This window comes from Heloderma suspectum, chromosome 3 (genome assembly GCF_057233095.1).
Source record: "Heloderma suspectum isolate Gila_16-S chromosome 3, 16-S_ref, whole genome shotgun sequence".
Taxonomy (NCBI): domain Eukaryota; kingdom Metazoa; phylum Chordata; class Lepidosauria; order Squamata; family Helodermatidae; genus Heloderma; species Heloderma suspectum.
The window spans coordinates 40,890,937-40,909,631 of NC_139460.1; the positions used below are offsets into that span (position 1 = coordinate 40,890,937).

Genomic DNA, 18,695 nt, shown 5'->3' on the forward strand with positions numbered 1-18,695 from the left:
AAATGTTGGAAAATTACAGCTGTTAAAGGCCATGCCCTTAACAAATGTGTTATTTATGGTATCCCATGCTGTGGCTAGGTCCAGCTTCACCACTACCTTCGAGCTAAATGGCTGTCAGTGGTAGAGTGGTGGAGCTATGTTCCAGATTTGTCTGTTGACTAGAATAGACACATGGAGTCTATGCAACTGAAGCTCTCATGCAACCAAAGCTATTATTCAAAGTTACAAGTACACAGCTGGCAACCAATACCCACATAGAATGATAGTTAGAAATACCCTTGAAAGTCATCTAGTCCAACCCCCTACTCAGTGTAGAGTAGCCAGAAGCATTCTTCCTTACTCCTCTTCTACATCACCCACACAAAATCTTCTTTAGGTTAATAATTTTCAAACAAAATCCTGTACAGTAGGTTAATATTGACCCCCTAATGGAGAATGAGCAAAAGAACCGAGGAAAAGAAAAAGCACCTTAAAGTACTTTTTGAGTTTATGGCACAGGAAGAATTTAAGCTTTTGATTTCATAGGTTACTGAATTGCATCATAACTATATACAAACATAGTGTAATGTAAGCCATATGTTTTAAATAAATAAATAAGGAAGGAAGGAACGAAGGACTGGAGTTATGGCAAAGGACTGGAATTAAGGCAAAGTAGCTCCCCATAATAATGAAGTATTAGTTGATGTCATTGGCTGCTAAGTAAAAAATCTTGCCTTTTAAGCCTGGTGGATTATCTGTACAAACGGAGCGAACATTATGAACCTGGGCACAGTACAGGAATACTCTTTAAAAACACTAAGGGCACAGTCCTGTGTATGTTTAGACAGAAAAAAGTCCTACAACTTCCAGGGCTGGGGAATCCTGGGAGTCGTAGGGCTTTTTTTCTGTCTAGACATGGATATGATTGTGCCCTAAGAGACTATATTTTGTTCTATATAGTCTTAGCATTTCTGTTAATACAATGTACAGTTTATGGAAGACTACCATGAGGTTACTCTCCTCCTCAGTTGCTATAATGAGGTATGCAAAGAAATAAATAAGGTACACATTGAGTGAGCAATGGGGAAGATAATCCATTTGTTTTATGGCGGTAAAAAATCCTTGGCTGTGGCTGGTAGGGACATGGCCTAGAAAAACCATAAGAATGGGTTTATTTTTCTCTGTACAAATGGAGATACTGTACAAATGGAGAAATGGGCCCATACATTTTAACCCTGGCAAAGCCCATAAAAATAAGACAATACCTATCAAACACTAGAAGTCGCTCATCAAACTTTAAACTTCTGTAAATAAACAATTCTTACCCTTTCTACCTCAAAACTGGCACAGACCTGCCTCAAACCAACCTCTCTTACGCTGTCATTTCAGATCAAAGCAGTTTTCTGAGTGTAAGCTGTAGAACTTACTGCCCTCCTAATTTCTGGTTATAATGGCGGAATGTGATTTGTCCGATTCACCCTTAACATAGGGCCTCAATTGTGGCTGTATAATAACCTAAAAGGATCAATTAAAAGGGGAAAGATTTGATTTTTTTGTCTCCTTGTTGTGGCTGGTGTTCCTAAGCCCGGTGGTACACAAAAACCACTGTTTTGGTAGTACACATGAGGCCCACAGTAAATGACATTTTAAACACTGTGCGGCAATGCAATAAAACCAGTCATTTAATAGTACATACATCCTAAAGCAGTCAAATAGTGACATGGTAAGAGAAGAAAAACAAATACATCAAAAAATGATCAGCTTTGCAAAACCAATCTTTCGTCCGTGTCCATAAAAATAAAATCAGTGTCTCATTACATCCAGGTCTGAAACAGTCAGAAAGTAATGATTAACTCTATACTTTATATGGTTTTCCTTACTCATTTTAAGAAGCATTGAATTATAGAACTGGAACCCTTATCTAGTCTGACCTTTAGCCTTGAGAAGAGAAGACTGAGGGGAGATACGATAGCACTCTTCAAGTACTTGAAAGGTTGTCACAGAGAAGAAGGCCAGGATCTCTTCTTGATCATCCCAGAGTGCAGGACACGGAATAATGGGCTCAAGTTACAGGAAGCCAGATTCCGGCTGAACATCAGGAAAAACTTCCTGACTGTAAGAGCAATACGACAATGGAACATATTACCTGGGGAGGTGGTGGGCTCTCCCACACTGGAGGCCTTCAAGACGAGGCTGGACAGCCATTTGTCAGGGATGCTCTGACTTGGATTCCTGCATTGAGCAGGGGGTTGGACTCGATGGCCTTGTAGGCCCCTTCCAACCCTACTATTCTATGATTCTATGACCCCTTACTCTAATGAATGTCATTTCAAGGGATTCAATAACTCTGATAGGTTAACTTTCAATACAGATGAATACATTGGCAAAACTAACATTTATAAATAATAAAACAGACTCAAAGTTCATTGAGAATGTTTTGCTAGTTGTTCACAACATCAGTGGTAGCATGTGGACATTCACATTCACATTTACATTCATTTTAATGTAAACCACTTAGGGACTTTATTCGTGGAATAAAAGTATCATAAATACATAAAATAAATAAGTTGTACTTCCAGTTGCAGGGTGTAGAGCTGCCATTATTGTTTAGATGTGATGATAGCTCTGCCTCCTGAACCAATCTTCTTATTTCATCTGCCCTGGCTGGCATAGGTATCCGATGCATATGCGCGTGCATGGGCACACACACACACATACACCTCTGAGTGGAATATACTCTGAGCTTTGGCAGACATGATACACTCACCATCCCTTTCTGGTACTTAAATGTACAAAAGGTGCGTTCATGTTAGGGTTTCTCAAATGAGACACGAGCTATTCGGTTGTGATGTGAAGACCTTCTTTACTCATGGTAAGATACATTTCCAGGCCAGAAACATGAAATTCTGGACACTGGGCATCCAGGACAAATATTTCCCTATACTATACAATTCTTGAACTGTCCAGGGCAGTCTTGGATGGTTTTGCAACCCTGTGGTCCTGCAGAGATAACAAGAAACCCTGTCTGCTCCAACCAGAAATACACATCTTGAGTGTCTCTCTGCTTTACTTAGGTTCTATGGCACATACCAGTGCGTTAAGAAAAAATGTTAAATGGTCTTGAACTGATGGTAGAAAGCTTATGGGTAATGATAAACAAATAAAGTTGTATTTCTTTCTATTGCAAAAAATATTGGGAGTGCATAGAAATTGCCGTTTTTCCCATTTCTAATACCATATTTCCAGATTTGCTATTTAAACAAATAACCATTCATGAAAATACCATTCATGCTACTGAAAGGAGCCCAAATCTGTCCATCTCCAAGTTGGTTAAGATTATATTTTAAAGTTAGGTATTAATTTTATGAATGCTTGCATTTATTATCTTTCCAGTGTTTGTAAACTGCATAGGATAGGTAGCAAAGTGGGACTAACATTTAAAATGAATAAAATGTTGGTTTCCCTAACAACTCTTAGCTTTCCACCCTTTTTGGAGAAAAAATGTTTGGTAATATTTTACAGTTCATAACAGTAAGGAGCGGGAGACACGATCAATTTGTCCTATGGAGGTAAAGTAATCCTTGGCTGTGGTTTGTAGGAACATGGCCTAAAAACCCCATGAGAATAGAAACTGGAGGCTAGCATTTATACTCTGCATAAATAAATAATTATTTATGGATGACACAAGACTTGAAAGTTATTTGAATGGGAAAATGACTTTCCTTGTCACTTGTAGAGAATGTACAGTTATGTTAATGTATGCTTTTTGCTTTAGAAATAGTGGAGTTGTTTGAAAGTTGAGTGAAAACTCTTAGGTTAATCTTATGCACCCCTGAACATTGCAAAAATAATAATGGTTGCATCTAAAGTTGCATAGAGCCCCTGGTGGATGATCCTATGTGCAGAAGGTGGGGACACAGTTTTTGCCAATTCCCCTTTCCCCCTGTAGCCCTCTACACCCCCAAAAATCTGCTCTGAAAGGTGTTTCTTCATGATGGCATGTGTTGTTTGCATCTCTGGACCCAATGTACTTTGTTTCCAACAGCATCACTGCAAAGCTTGAGAGAGCGTTGGAAAAAGTGGCCCCCCTCCTTCGGGAAATCTTTGTGGATTTTGCCCCTTTCCTGTCTCGCACACTGTTGGGCAGTCATGGACAAGAGCTTCTAATAGAAGGTAATAATTGCTTTATAATTGCTTTATAATTTATATTAAGATAATAATAACTATGACATCTGGACCAATTTTTCTATTTTGTTAGAAAATTCATATATGGTAACTGATGTTCATAAATTAAGAAATAAATACATAAAACAGTAGAGAGAAAGGAGAAAGCCTCCTTTACATAAGAATGCTTGTCAGTCCACATCCACAGTAGATTCTTTTTTACTAAAGAATATTGTATATCCACAGGTCGTATATATGTCAAATTTGAACTCTTGAAGCTAAACAAGTAAATTCTTTTTAATTAAGCTTTGGTTTGTATTTCAGGCCATTAAAATAACTGGTTTGTTTTTTAATGGCAAGTACTGTACTCATTGATCCCCAATCAGTACATTAGATAAGGTGTGGAGGATGGCTATCAGGGAGAGGGCATTTTCAGTGATAGCCCCAGCCTAGGAATGCTCTCCCCAGAGATTCTCACCTAGGACTGGTGACTTTATGACAGTAGGTGAAGTTCTCTCCCCCGCCCCACCCCCGGGGGGGGGGGTGTTAAACTTTTGGTAATATATTTTAGTTAAATTATTTTTATATTCTTTAAATTCTGCTTTTATAGATTTTCTGTTATTTTATTTTAATATCAGCTCAGTTATTTTTATGATTTTTTAATGTTTTATTGTCAGCCACTCTGCTAGTATATTTGACGCCTGATATATAGATAGAGATAGAGATATATCATACAATAATAAAAAATAAATGACATACAACTAAGGAATTAAAGTTAGGCAGACAGGCCCTATTTTGAAGAAATGTTCCAAATGAACAAAATATTGTATAGTGTTTGCACTGCTGTTGAAATTCAATAGCGAGTAAGTGCTTCTACAAATTGTTCAGTGGATACCTAACAAATAATTACAGAAATACTGGCTTGAAAGCAACTTCTTATCTATTTAATGGGAGTTGAGATTTTTTTCTTTTCTTCAAAATAAAGGAAAATTAAAAATTACTGGGAAGTCACAGAATCATTTCTAAATCCTCCATTGGCATTTTTTTTTTTAATTTGAGAGCAAAACATGGAACTATAGATTTGAAATGAAGTATTATGCACCTCATGAGGAGCTTGCACAAGTCCAATGGATATTTGTGTTTTAAACAACTGAGCCCCATGTCATTTACAAACTGCCTTTGAAATTCTCCTCAGTTTTAATAAGCAGATGAGATGAATGCTACTTCTCTTTGGATTGTGGCCGCTGTGATAGTCAGTGTAAAGAGACTGAAAACCTTGTAAATCCGTTTCTTGTGGGTACTGTAGTAGTGGACAATATGTGAAAACTGGATTGTTACAATTAAAATAAATGAATAGGAAAATTAAAATAATGCAATGCAGTTTTCTTTTGTTCAGAAGCACTGGATTGTCTTTCGTGCTAAATTCCACAGATATTTCTGAATGGAATTCACTAAACAACACATATCAGATTTTTTTTCACAAATAATGATTTTCTATATAATATTTATCTATGTTGCATAAAATTATCTCATGTGCTGTAATAATTAGAGCTCCTTTTATATGAAAACATTTTAATTATCAAAAGTTTTCAAAGTTTTAAATAAATCGTTTTTAGCAAACCTAGTTGTTTTTTTTTCCCATTTGGATTATTACATGTGACACTATGTGATTTTTTTATTTCCATTTTTAATTGTGATTTACTATGTTGCAGTATTTCAAAATGTCTGGGTATCGTATTGTTTTTATTAATGTGTAACATAAGAAGGAATTACAGGTTATGTGCATATGGGGGAACAGTATTGTATTGAAAGCATGAGATGCAAATCTTGCAAATAAACAACAGCAATAGAGAGAACCATGGGGTTTCTACCCCACATCTGTTTGTAATGAGAACATGAGGGACTGGAGGGCATCTGTAAGAGAAAACTGATATGTGTGAAAGGGTAACTCCAGCTAGGAGGAAACAACCCTGGAGTACATTTGCCCTACAAGTGCCACCCCACACATTTGCTTTACCTTATTTATTTGTTTGATTTGATTTGTACCCCACATTTCTACCGAGAAAAATGGCCCTCAAGGCAGGGTAACCCTTGGCAAACATGGGTTAACAAATATATGTTTCCTGAAGTAACATGTTGCTACCAATATTTTTTTGATTCAGTAAGGTCTTTGATTTACTGGTTCCTGATATCAAAGGTAGTAATACCCAGTAAATACTGGGTATTACTACCTTGAAAATACCCAGTAGTTTAGTGCTTATCCCCCACCCCCATTGCTTTCTGCTATTAAATACTGCTCTGTGGTTCTGATAAATTTCAGTGATGCTTTCTGGGCTCTGCTAACTGTGACAGCAGTGAAATTTACATGAGGTCCTTTTAAAAATGGTTTGACAGCCTATGTAAGAATTCGAAGAGCCTGTTTTGAAGGCCAATTCACACATTGCCATTTCCCTAGATTTGAGAAGATGTACATCAACATTACCTGTTAACCTCATTTAAATGCCCTCCCATCAAATTTTTAGATACTGCCCTACTGATTATGAAACTGACAACTTATGTGAAACTTGTAGTCTCAGTCACCATCATCAGGAGAACTTTCATACTTGTATCCTATCACTAAACTTTATCCCATTTCATTGAGACATAGTGCCTCTGATACTGGAGGTAATATATAGCCATCATGACTAGCAGCCATTGATAATATTATGCTCCACTAATTTGTCTAATCCCCTTTTAATGCTGTCCAAGTTGGCCACCACTACATCTTGTTTTAGTGAATTTCATAGTTTAACGATGTACTATGTGAAGAATTCTTTAAATTCTTTTTATCTGTCCTGAATCTCCCAACATTCAGCTTCATTGGATGTCCTCAGGTCCTGCTGTTATGAGAGAGGGAGAAAAACTTCTCCGTATTCACTTTCTCCACGGTGCATATTTTGTACACCTCTGCCATGTGCCCTATTTACCTTTTTTTAGTAAGCTAAAAAGCCCCAGACATTGCAACCTTTCTCATAGGGGGATAGCTTAAGTCCCTTGATCATTTTAGTTGCCCTTTTTTTGCGCTTTTTCCAGTTCTACAATATCTTTTTCAAGGTGCAGTAATCAGAACTGCACATGTTATTCCAAGTGTAGCCACACCATACATTTATAGAATGGAATTATGATATTGGCAGTTTTATTTTTAATTCCTTACCTAAATGATCTCCTAGCATTGGATTTGCCCTTTTCACACTGAATCAACCTTTTTATTGAGCTGTCTACCACAATCCCGTGATCCCTTTCTAGGTCAGTCACTGCCATCTCAGACCTCATCAGCGTATACATGAAGTTAGGATTTTTTTGCCTCAATGTGCCTCACTTTATACTTACATAGATTAAACGACATTTGCCATGTTCATGCCCATTCACCCAGTTTGGAGAGATCCTTTCGGAGCTCTTTGTTGTCCCCTTTTACTTTAACTACTCTAAATAATTTGGTGCCATTAGCAAACATGGTCACCTCACTGCTTATCCCTGACCATTGGCCATGCTTGCTAGGACTGATGGGATTCCCGTCTGTAGAACATTCCATAAGATGTGTGAGTCTTGTCAATGTAAGCTTTTCAGTAACATTTAAATTTCCTATCTCATTCCATCACATTTCTGTGGACATCTATAAGTTTTTTGTCTATATACTGTTACTGTTTCTCTCCTATAGTTCATAACTTCAAGTGCAGAAATGTTCCCAAAGGCAGTTTTTATTTATATTTATTTATTTATTTAATATGTTCCTTTCTACTAATAAGAACTCAAAAGTGGCTTACAATTTGACCAGAAACAACTTTTTTGGGGGAAAAGACAAATAAGACTGTGAGGATCCACCAAGGCTTATCACATCCTAAGCTCCCATGGCAGCAAGATTGGCCCAGTTGAGGTGGCTGCAGATGGTGATGGCTCAGTCAGATATGCCAGACAGCCATTGCTTCTCTGCAGTCTGTTCTGACTGCCTTGATGAGATACAGCTGGAAGTGGGAGGAGATGGCTGGGAATGGCAAGCAGATGCTAAAAGAAAGATAAATAGGAGATGGCCATGGGGAAGGAAGGTTGGGTGAAAGAAGGAGGTGAGAAAGAAAGCCAAAAAAAGAACCAGAAAAGGATAGAGACTAAGCAAAAGGGGAAGAGACAACAAAGGGGAAATGAGGGAAGTAGGAGAGAGAACATGGGGAATGGCCAAGAGGAAAGGAGGGGGGAAGAGGCTCACTTCATCTAGGGGCAAGTCAACCCCCATACATTTGCCTTGGCAATCTGGAGGAAGTAAGGTCAGGGCATCATGGGAGACAGTCTTGATGAGCAACCCCCCCTTGGTGAAGGAACAAATGATGTAAGCAGAAGAAAGACAGTTCTGAACCTTACCTCCCAAGACCGTATAGTCAAGGGTGAAGGTGTGGATGGTGGGATGGGCCCCCTTTCTGGAGTAAACACTAGGGAGAGAGACAGGAGAATGAGTTAATTGCATGTGGTCTGAATCAAGGGGATGAACCCTTTGTTATAGAACCCAAAGGGGACCCATTCCCTGATCCCTGTGTTATGTGAGGAAAATAAGGCAGGAACCAAAGACCCTGTAGTCACTGAAGCGATTCAAGGCCGGTGTTGTAACTAGGCTGAATCTTAAATACAATTTCTCTTTAAATGCACCTGGAGCTTTGTGACCATTATGGAACCTATAGATCAAGGTGCCTCTGCCTAACAACCCTCTCACAAAGTTAATAAACATATCAATAGTAAATATTTTCAATAGCCAGGAGAGAGCAAAAAAGGAAGAAGATGAACCTCACGCTGGTACCAGATGGAGCATTTATACATATATGTGAATACAAATGCCCAGTGTGTTTAGGCAGATATGTTGTCATCAGAGACGGTGGTTCTCTATGTTCACAGAGCACACTTAGGACCTGGGGAGGAGTGGGGCTGCTGCATCTATATTGGGAAGTGCAGATGGCCTTTCCACTGGAAATAATGGCTGGACGCATTATTTTTTCAAAACTCTAGGATTGAGGGTCATCCAGTAATTGAAGGAAGGTTCAGGGTGTACGTGGCAATGTGTTTGTTTTCCCATTCCTCCAGTATTGCCGCCCCATGTTCTTATTTGGCTTGGCACCTTTTTCTTCCTTTCCTATTTGCAGGTAAAAGAGAGTAACCAACTTTTCCAGTTGCTCATCAACTTGTCATGTTGATTTACAAGTTGAAGTTGAAACAGAAAATGTTTAATAAATAATGTAAAAGTGACAATATTCCTTAGATACTTGGTGGTTATTTTTCAAAGTATCAGAAACTGCCCAGCTGCCAGTGGTCTAGATATCTAGATAAGAGGAGAAGTTTGGATATATCGCCTCAAATGTTTGGATTGGGAAGTTCTTTACAATTCCCTTATAGTGTGTCTAGTTGCTTGAGTGATCTAGCATAGAAGTATTCAAAGGGATGTGCCTAATAATATTCTCTATTATTTGAATTCATTGCCACCAGAGCAGTTAATGAAGTAAGTTGACACATGTGCTAAGCTTTCTGATTACCTCAGTTTTTACGTTATTTATTTATTTTTGTAATAGATATAAAAAGTAGGCCTTCTAGGCTAGAACACTAGCAGCAGTAGCTAATAACACCACTCACTGACAGCAGGGGAAAAAAACTTGCCTAAATGCTTTTTGGGGACAATTTACTACTGGAAGCCAAATGTACAGGTTAGTAAAAGGCCCCAAGACAAATCCCTGTGTGAGATGTCAGAACAAGGGCATTTAAGTCTGTTTCCCTGGATTAGTTTTTGTTTGAAAAACCCATTTTTATCCCAATACTTTCCACTGGCTGGGACAGAAAAGCACCCCAATGGCCAAAACAATCAATTTCCTGGGATACTTTATGTCCCAAACTTTTTTTGTTTTCTAGAAAGAAAACTATGTATAGGCACTGAAATCTGCTTCCCTGAATCAGTTTTGGTTAGAATTTTTTTATCCTAGTATATAAACATTGGTTGGGACAAAAAGAACATGCAAACATCAGTAGATTTCTTAGGACACTTTATGTCCTGGATCCTTTTCTGTTTTCAGAAAGAAAACTATTAATGGTAAGGGCTAAAATTTGGGGACACTGTTTACTGTTGTTCAGGTGTAAATTTTATAGTGAAAAAAATGCACCTGAGATAGGATTTTGTTCCATACCTGTCAGTTACGTTAAAGAAATCCACAAATTAAATCTGATAACAAATTTGATAGCAGGGATATATTTTATCAGTTGTATACTAGTTCCTTCATAAGCAGAATCAAGATGTGAATTCGACTTATGTGTATTCCCCATAGCTCAACGACTTTGATTTGATGCATAACTTCTGCAGAGCTTTTCTTTGTCTTACTTGATGCTGACATAAGAAAGGTCTGCTGAAATGGCATACCTCAATATGACTATTTACCTTCTGTACTCTCCAGAATATGGAATGCTTCCTATATGGTACATCTTGTTTAGCTAAATGTAGCTGAAGAGGTGCCACATTACATTAAGTATGCCAACAGTCTGGTTCAGGGAATGATTGAATGCAAATGATGAAAGGTTAAAGAGATGTTCACAACAGACATTTACATGCTTGTGTTCGAGTAGAAGCAGTGCTCAGGGTCTTGACAGTTTCCATGCTGTTTGGCAGAAGATACTGTTTGACCGGGGGGGGGGGGATACTAAAGGAGGAACTAAAGAGCACAGTTGGTAAGGCAGGATTTTTTTTTTTGTTATTTTGGCCACAGCACAATCTGCTTCGAGCATCTGCCATGGTTCAGTTAGAGACAGAAAAGTTTCTGCCTTCAGTGCATGGTATCAAACCTCAAAGATCTATTATAGTGCATTAGCAGCTGTTTCTGGAATAATCAAAATTATCTAAAATTGCAAAGGTAATGTGTATTCCTTTGATTTGTTTTTATTTTAAATCACTAAGTTATTTTTAACCTCAAAATGTTGCTTGAGAAGTGGTATCCAATGCAGCTAGAAAATGTAGTCTCAAGCTGATATTAGGAAATGTGTTCAAACATCTTTGGAGGACAAAAAATCCTGAAAAATCCACATTACTGTGAACAAATGGGACACATTAATATGACATTTATTTTGATTCAGATGTTAATGGCTTGTATGATTTCTATTCCACTCTGGGTCTGTCCAATTCATTATCAGGCTACATTTTTTATACAGATATGCTAAAAAAAAGATGACAGTTTTTTAAGACCGGAAAATTTATCAGGAATGAATAAATGGGGATATTATAATAACACAAGAGCTTTGAAACAAGTGCTAGCCTTCAAGATGATATGGCAAGAAAACACATGGTCATGAAAATTTAAGAAGAGAACATTTATATAGGTTAATATCACTGACTGAAATCTAAGTTTTGAGGAAATGTTATAGGAGTATGAAATTAGAAAGTGATAGTCAACAAAATCGATGGGCAGAAAATAGTAATTAAATTTCTAGGTGTACATCGTTTAGGGCTGAATTACTCCCTGCAACAGCCCTTCATTGTGCTGCAACTGAGAAAGATCAAAGTCAAACAGTAAAGGAGAATTATTATAAATATCCCCTATGATAATACTGGCATTAATATAGAAGTCTTTTCATGGCATGAGGTTGGCAATGTACAGTCTGTGAGACACATACAGCCCGCTTTGACCAATCTGGGTTAGCAGTGAGCAGAGATATCTAATGTAGGCTGTGAAGTTTCTAGTTCCATTTTCTTTATATCATACCTAAAAAAAAGTCACATTGCATTTTGGACTAATGACATTGTGCTGCATGAAGGGCTTCTTGAAAGGCAACCATCTCCTGGACATGGCTTTAGTGAAGTAAGAGTGGATAACATCTGGCCCAGTCACAGTACAAAGAACACAGGAATAGCTAAATATTCAGACTAACATATTCACCTCTGCTCTACAGTCAGAGAACCATAGAGCTGAAGGGACTCCTTGTAGGCCATCTAGTCTAACCTCCTGCTCATTGCAGGAGATCCAGAGAATAGGAGATCCCCAGTAGATGTCCATCCTCTGCTTGACAGTCTCCAGCTACAGGGAGCTACTACCCCTTAAGGTAATTAGTTCCATTATAAACTGGCTACTATTAAAACATTTCTCCTAATGAGCAACCAAAAACTACTCTCCTGTAATTTAAGCACATTAGATCTAATCCTGCCTACTTGGGCAGCAGTGAACAAGCCTTTGCCCTCTTCCATGTGACAGCCTTTGAGGTATTTAAAGAGTGCTATCATATCCCCCTCATTCTTGTCTTCTCCACTGCTAGACACTCTGACAGAAGACAAGGTCTGAAATGATGATGTCGTCCAAGGAGACAATCCCAGTAATACTATGAAAAGCTCTATAAAGACCTCTCCGAACTAGGATCCAAATGGGTTAAAACAATTCAAGAATAGTTCTTGGTGGTCAGAGAGGGAAGTTCACTGAATATGTGAATTATTGTGGTCTGATCAGGGATGACTCCAAGGGATAGCAAGAAGTAATGGACATGGCACCAAATTTTTCCTGCTCCCCCTTTTGATCCCCCATAGTATATTAAAAGTCTTATATGGATTAAATTAAATTTTTGATTCCCTAATAATAGTATGTTACCCTGTTGCTTACCCAGACTAATTTTTCTGAGCCTGCCCTGGTTATGTATTAAAAAAGGCAATGCCATCATTAACAATGATCGGAAAGGGACGGGAAAATAAAACTTGCTAATATGATATGTGTAAATCTGGTATGTCCAGAATTGGGACACTCTGTGCAGTTCTAATTACCATAGAATTAGAATACCATAGAATTACAAAAGGTACAGGGAGAGTGAACAAAAATGCCCAGGTATGTGGAGCAGATATAGGCTGCAATCCTATACTCACTTATCTGGGAGTAAGTCCCATTGAACTTAGTGGGACTTACTTTTGAATTGACAGGTATCTAATTGTACTGAAAAGGTTTCTAATTTTTAGCTTAAGCATTAAGGTAGGTGTGTGTGTGTGTGTGTGTGTGTGAGAGAGAGAGAGAGAGAGAGAGAAAGATTTACAAAACTATGGCATTTCTCAATGAAAATGATCAGTGGTAGATCAAGAACAGACAAAAATAACTTATTTACACAATGTTTGGGTGCATGGAATTGTCACAGACTTTTGTGATTGCCACTATCACATACATTACATTGTTTATTGTTTTAAGGATTCTATAAAATAATGGGAAGTGCCTACTAGACAGGATAGGGAAATAAAACTTTCCTGCCTTGGTGCTGGGCACAAATAACCAGGACTCGTACCTCCACCACTCCAATTAGTGAACTTCCTTAATGCATGTAATTGGACACTGTTACGGACCCTTCTTTTGGACTAGGTGGGCATCTTCTATGTGACCCAACAGGGCTATTCTTATGCCTTATGTTCAAAGAAAACTCTTCCCCATTTCTACATTTTCAAAGTCCTTATAAAAAACTCCCTCCTGATCTAAATTCTTATAGGATACCAAAAAAAGTTATATCACTCAGACAGTAGCATTCAGTATCCAGTTACTGCTAAAATATGTGTCGTATTCTTTTGCTTGTTGTGAGGTAGTTGGTTATTTCCTTTTCTCTTGCCAAAGGCAATTTCTGAAATTTTCACTATGTACTAATGCCTGCAAATATCCAATGCAATATTATCTGAACAGGGCTAGATGAGAGGTCATGTAGGAGAGGAAGGCTGGGACAAAATGAATATTCCATAGTGTAAAACTCTCCTAAATACAGATTTACTACAGAACTATATAGATCACCCATGTTAAAGAAGCCTTAATTTAGCTGCTCTTGTTTTTCCTCTGCACTACAGTTCTTAGTAGCCCTTTTTTGGAGCCATCTGCTGTCATTACCTTAAAATCAGCAGAGTGCATTTAGTAACATGAACAGTGCTAAAGTGGTTTGTGTAGCTACATCTCTACTAAGCAAATACATTTACTTAGTTTTGGTTTAAGCTTTATTTAAAGCTTTAAAGGAGGTGTGTGTGTGTGTGTGTGTGTGTGTAAGCATCTGAAATAATGGACATAAGGTCAAATGGGAAGGAAGAAACAGAAGCCCTGATTAATTGCCCAGATTTGCTTTGTAGGTAATCTAGTCCTGAACCAAATCAAGTATTAATTGGGGGGGGGGGGCAGTAGCCCCCTCTACATTAGACAGACTACATTATATGTAGATGTGTAGTCATATGTTTCATATTGTTGTTGTTTCACATCATTTTAGCTTTTATTTACCACCGGTGGGAGGGGAGAGGATGAGGTACCAGCCATTTCTCACCTTAAAATAGTCCCCATTTATCCAAGCTGCTTCTCTTCCCTTTGCTATTGGATGCTCCTGAATGTGGAATAGAAACTGGTGTGCTCTACTGTCATTGTCCTAGTGTTAAAAAGTGTTTTAAAAAGATTAAACTAAATATGAGAATTATTCACATTAACAGAAAGAGTTGGAACTGTTATCCCTTTATGGTACCTGCATCCTCACCATCACTTCCAGTGCTTCAGTATAAGCAGTATACATCAATTTCAGCCTGAAACCTAGGTGATTACATTTAGTATCAGTCCAAGAGAATATGCACAATGTAGGCACAGGAAATTGGAGAAAGAACCATGCCAATATATTACTTCAGTTTTTAAAACCGACTTTATAGACACTTTTCCTATCTGAACATATTTTCTAATAAATCATGAACCATTATAAGTCAGTAACAATTTGTAAAAAGATTTGTACTAATTACTTTATTCTAAAGTCAGCTGTTATCCCCAGTCCTTATCATTTCCCACCAGTCATATGGAATTATTTTTTCACTTCCCCATATCAGCCCCTGTGAGGTGGCACATATGCTGCCAAAGTAATAGAGTATACATAAAAAATTCAGCCCTTCTTGCTTCTCTGCATCCTTTCTCACAAATACATCACCACATTTCTGGCCTAGGCCATGTGTAAGGTCTATTTATCAGAATATTCCAGTGATACAATAATAAGTCAGCAAGATAAAAAGTGAACATATGCATGCATATGCACATCAATAAAGCAGATTTCTAACCAGTTCAGCTCCCTGCGTCTTCAGTCTCTTTCACCTAGTACTCCAGGTTGAAGTCCTCCTTCATATGTGAAATGGGGAAGTGACCTGGGCAGTAGATATATTGCTTCTGAGCCATTTCTACTTGGATGCAGAGTTTAGGCTGCTTAGTTTTCTGAGGAGTCAGGACAATGAAGTACCTGTGTAGACAACTAGAATGGTGGTAGAGAAAGACTCGGGATGAGTTAGAGACCTTTTCCAGGCCTAGTTAATGGTGAAACTAGGGAGTGATGAAGCTGTTCTTCTCTGCCACCGTTGTGTCAGCACACTGCCATGTCATGGAATTCTTTCAGTTGCTTAAGGTGCTCTAGATCTCCTGGGTAGTGAGGGGAAGCCTCAGCAACCCATTGTAATAAATTTGTAAAACACTTTGCAGATAAAATCACTCACATCTGCTCTGATTTGGTCTCAACATTGAGAGCAGTGGTGAAAAATGCAGCAGTCAGACTGTTGTCTGCCGTGTCCATTATAGACTGTATAACACCAGTCTTAGACCAATTAAACTTGGTCCAATTGGTTTCTGAGCCCAATTCAAGGTCCTGCTGCTTCCCTATAAAGCCCTAAATAGTTGAGGTCAGAATGTGGACTAGATGGACCCTTGGTTTGATCCAGCATGGCTCTTCTTATGGTCTTAGGATAGCTGAAGAATAGCCTCCTGCCATATGAGCCTTCCTGAAATTTAGAATCTTCGTCAGAGGCCTTGTTATACGTCCCACCACCAAGAGAGCTTAGGTGTAGGGATTGGGCCCAGCACCCCAAGAAGAAATTGGAACCAGTTCTGAGTCAGACAAGAAAGGGATGGGGGAAGGCCTTCTCAAGGCGCCAAAGTTGCAGGACCAGGAGATCTGTAAGAATAACAGTGACAGAAAGGGGGATGCCCAGCTGCAGCCTAATTATCTGAATGGCAGCTAGCTCTCTTTGAACTTGTGGGAATGCAGGATCCTAACGAGGAGGAGCTGGAAGTAAAGGACCCAATGTCAGATGAGAAAGGAAGAACAATGCAGAGTCCGAGATGTTCTAAAAGGCTTGCAGTCAGGGAGGTAACCCCTGGAAAGACCCACCTTGAGGACGAGACTTAATAGCCCACTCAGGTTGGGAAGGGGTGCTCAGAGCAGTTGGTGGTAACTTGGTTGCAGCTCTCTCTCATAGTGCTGTATTTTGAGATAGCTACATGTAGCTTATGTAGTGCTGTATTATGCAAAGCCAGTTACTGAAGTCTGCTCCTAATTGCTGTGTTTAAACTATATCTGTATGTATCCTATGCCATCCTATTGTTAATTACATCTTCATATATAAGCTCCAAAAGTATTGGTGGAATATCATCATATTATTCTTTCTCCATTGTTAGGTGCTTATTTACTTTTTCCTACCACTCTTTCATGTCTTTACTCATGGGCGCTACCAGGTTTCAGGGAGGCCCAGGTGAGGGGCTTTCCAAGGGGTGGCTACACTGGCTGCCCCATTGTTTTTACCTTTGCAGAAGTTCCATTCTTGTTACTCCTTCTCTGCCTGCCACCACCACCCTACCTTTTTTTTTCCCTTTCAGCCCTACCTTGGCAGTGGTGGTGGCATTCACCTTTCTTCCTGTCTGGCTGGCAGCCATGCTGACAGGTTGGCAGACTGACTGCTGCCTATTGTAAAATGCTGCAAATTGCTGTGCTGGCAGATTCTGAGGCTGCAGCCACACTCCATTTTAATGTAAACAATTTTCCCCAGAGCAAGAGTGGCATCAACCATAGCCAATTAAGCACCAAGTTTTGGGGTGGTCGGTCAATGAGGACACTGGAGTTTTGGTCCACCCCCTTGCAGCTCCAGTACCCTCATTGGCCACACACCCCAAAGATTGGGACCTGATTGGCTAAGGCTGCTGCCATACTTGCTCTGGAGAGAATTGTTTAAATTAAAATGACACTTTGCTCTTGGTGCAGCACTTCTCTTGTTAGCACACTTTGGCTTGCCGGTGCTGCCTCCTCTCCAAGATGTAGATACCTTTGTACACTAAGCTGACAAGTCTCTAGAATATCTATAATAATTCCCCTATTCTTCCTAAACTTACTGGTGCAACAAGGAGGTGCCTTCAGAAATCTGAGAAGGACTTTGTTTGAGGAGCCTTTTATCTGTGACCTTCTATATTTTTATCCCTAAATGTCCCATCCCCTACAAAAAAAAGCAGTAAGGAAAAGGTTCTCACAATGCAGAGTTAAGGGTCACTGTGGCATTAGCAGTCAATGACCCTGCGCTATCCCCTATTTGTATATAGCATCCTTCAGCTTTCACTAAGTTGCCTAGCAACCACAAATTCTACAAGGTTCTTTAGAACACGTTTATAGGTGAAAATGCCCTCCTAAAACAAGTGCCCTGTTTACGTGAGGGTGGAGCTTGGTACAAGATTACAGTGGGCTGAGAGAGATTGCATGGCAAGGAGGATTGGCTGCAAAGTATCCAAGATTGGAAAAGAAGGGCTGGGTCTTGTAGTAGTAGATATGATCATGCTAATTATGGGTGATTTGACTGTATTGCCTTCTGTTTAGCTCTGTTTTTGTCAGATGTTTAATAGTTGATGTGGGTTGCAGGTGATAAATGTCCCATTAATCTTTTTGATCCTCTAGCATTTGAGCATGAGAAAAGCTGATCAATTACAGCAATTGTCTCTTTAAATGAGATTTTTACATCTATCTCTTATTTCATTAATTAACTGTCTGCTTGTAAATCTGATAGAGTGGAATGCTAGTACCTTCCTACAGCTTGTTCTGTCTTACTGTACAATAAGATGGGGTTGTTAGCAAAATGGGCACAAAACGGTATTTATCCATTACCTGCAATAAATATACGTATTATTGTGTAGGAGCACTTCTGTCTCCAATGGCTCTTTGTTCATGCCTATTTGAATCAATTTACTTCCTCAGCATACCTATTGAAACTAGAGCTAGAAGCAATGATTTTTTGCTAAAGGAATTTATTTAATTTTCAGAAAAATACACTTGTATTTCTCATACCATCATTCTAAATGACATTTGATTCAGTTCTAGCTTTGAAACCCATTATACAGTACTTGTAATAAGCAAACCAAACATTATTTTAAATGCCTCTGGGATAATAAAGTAGCAATACTTTTTCCTTTCTCTAAGGAAACCTGCTGTTCAGAAATAAGTGCATTTTGGCATCTTTTTAAGGTTATCGTCGTATTAAATTGTACATATTTAACCAGGATGTTATATTTAGAGATGTTGGTGAAGCTGTCCAGGCTCATACCCAGATATGAGCTTTGGGGACTTGTAATGTTCTCCTCAAAGAAGATTCAAGCATTGAAAACCCTTGAATTCTTCTACTGCTCAGAGTAAAATCTAAGCCAGAGGAGAGTTCCTGGTTTACCCCCTATCCCTTTAATATATAGTCTTCAAATAGAGGACATATCAGATCTTAAACTGATAAGTATCAGTAT

General features: G+C 38.7%; 1 protein-coding gene across 2 annotated transcripts in view; it reads left to right on the forward strand.

Annotated features, from left to right (window-relative positions):
• NBEA (neurobeachin) overlaps nt 1-18,695 on the forward strand; it is a 595,906-nt gene that overhangs the window by 207,052 nt on the left and 370,159 nt on the right. For both annotated transcript variants that reach the window (XM_084843013.1, XM_084843014.1), the window contains one exon: nt 4,025-4,152. In XM_084843013.1, coding sequence (XP_084699139.1) covers nt 4,025-4,152 — 128 coding nt within the window. The remainder of the gene's footprint in view (nt 1-4,024; nt 4,153-18,695) is intronic.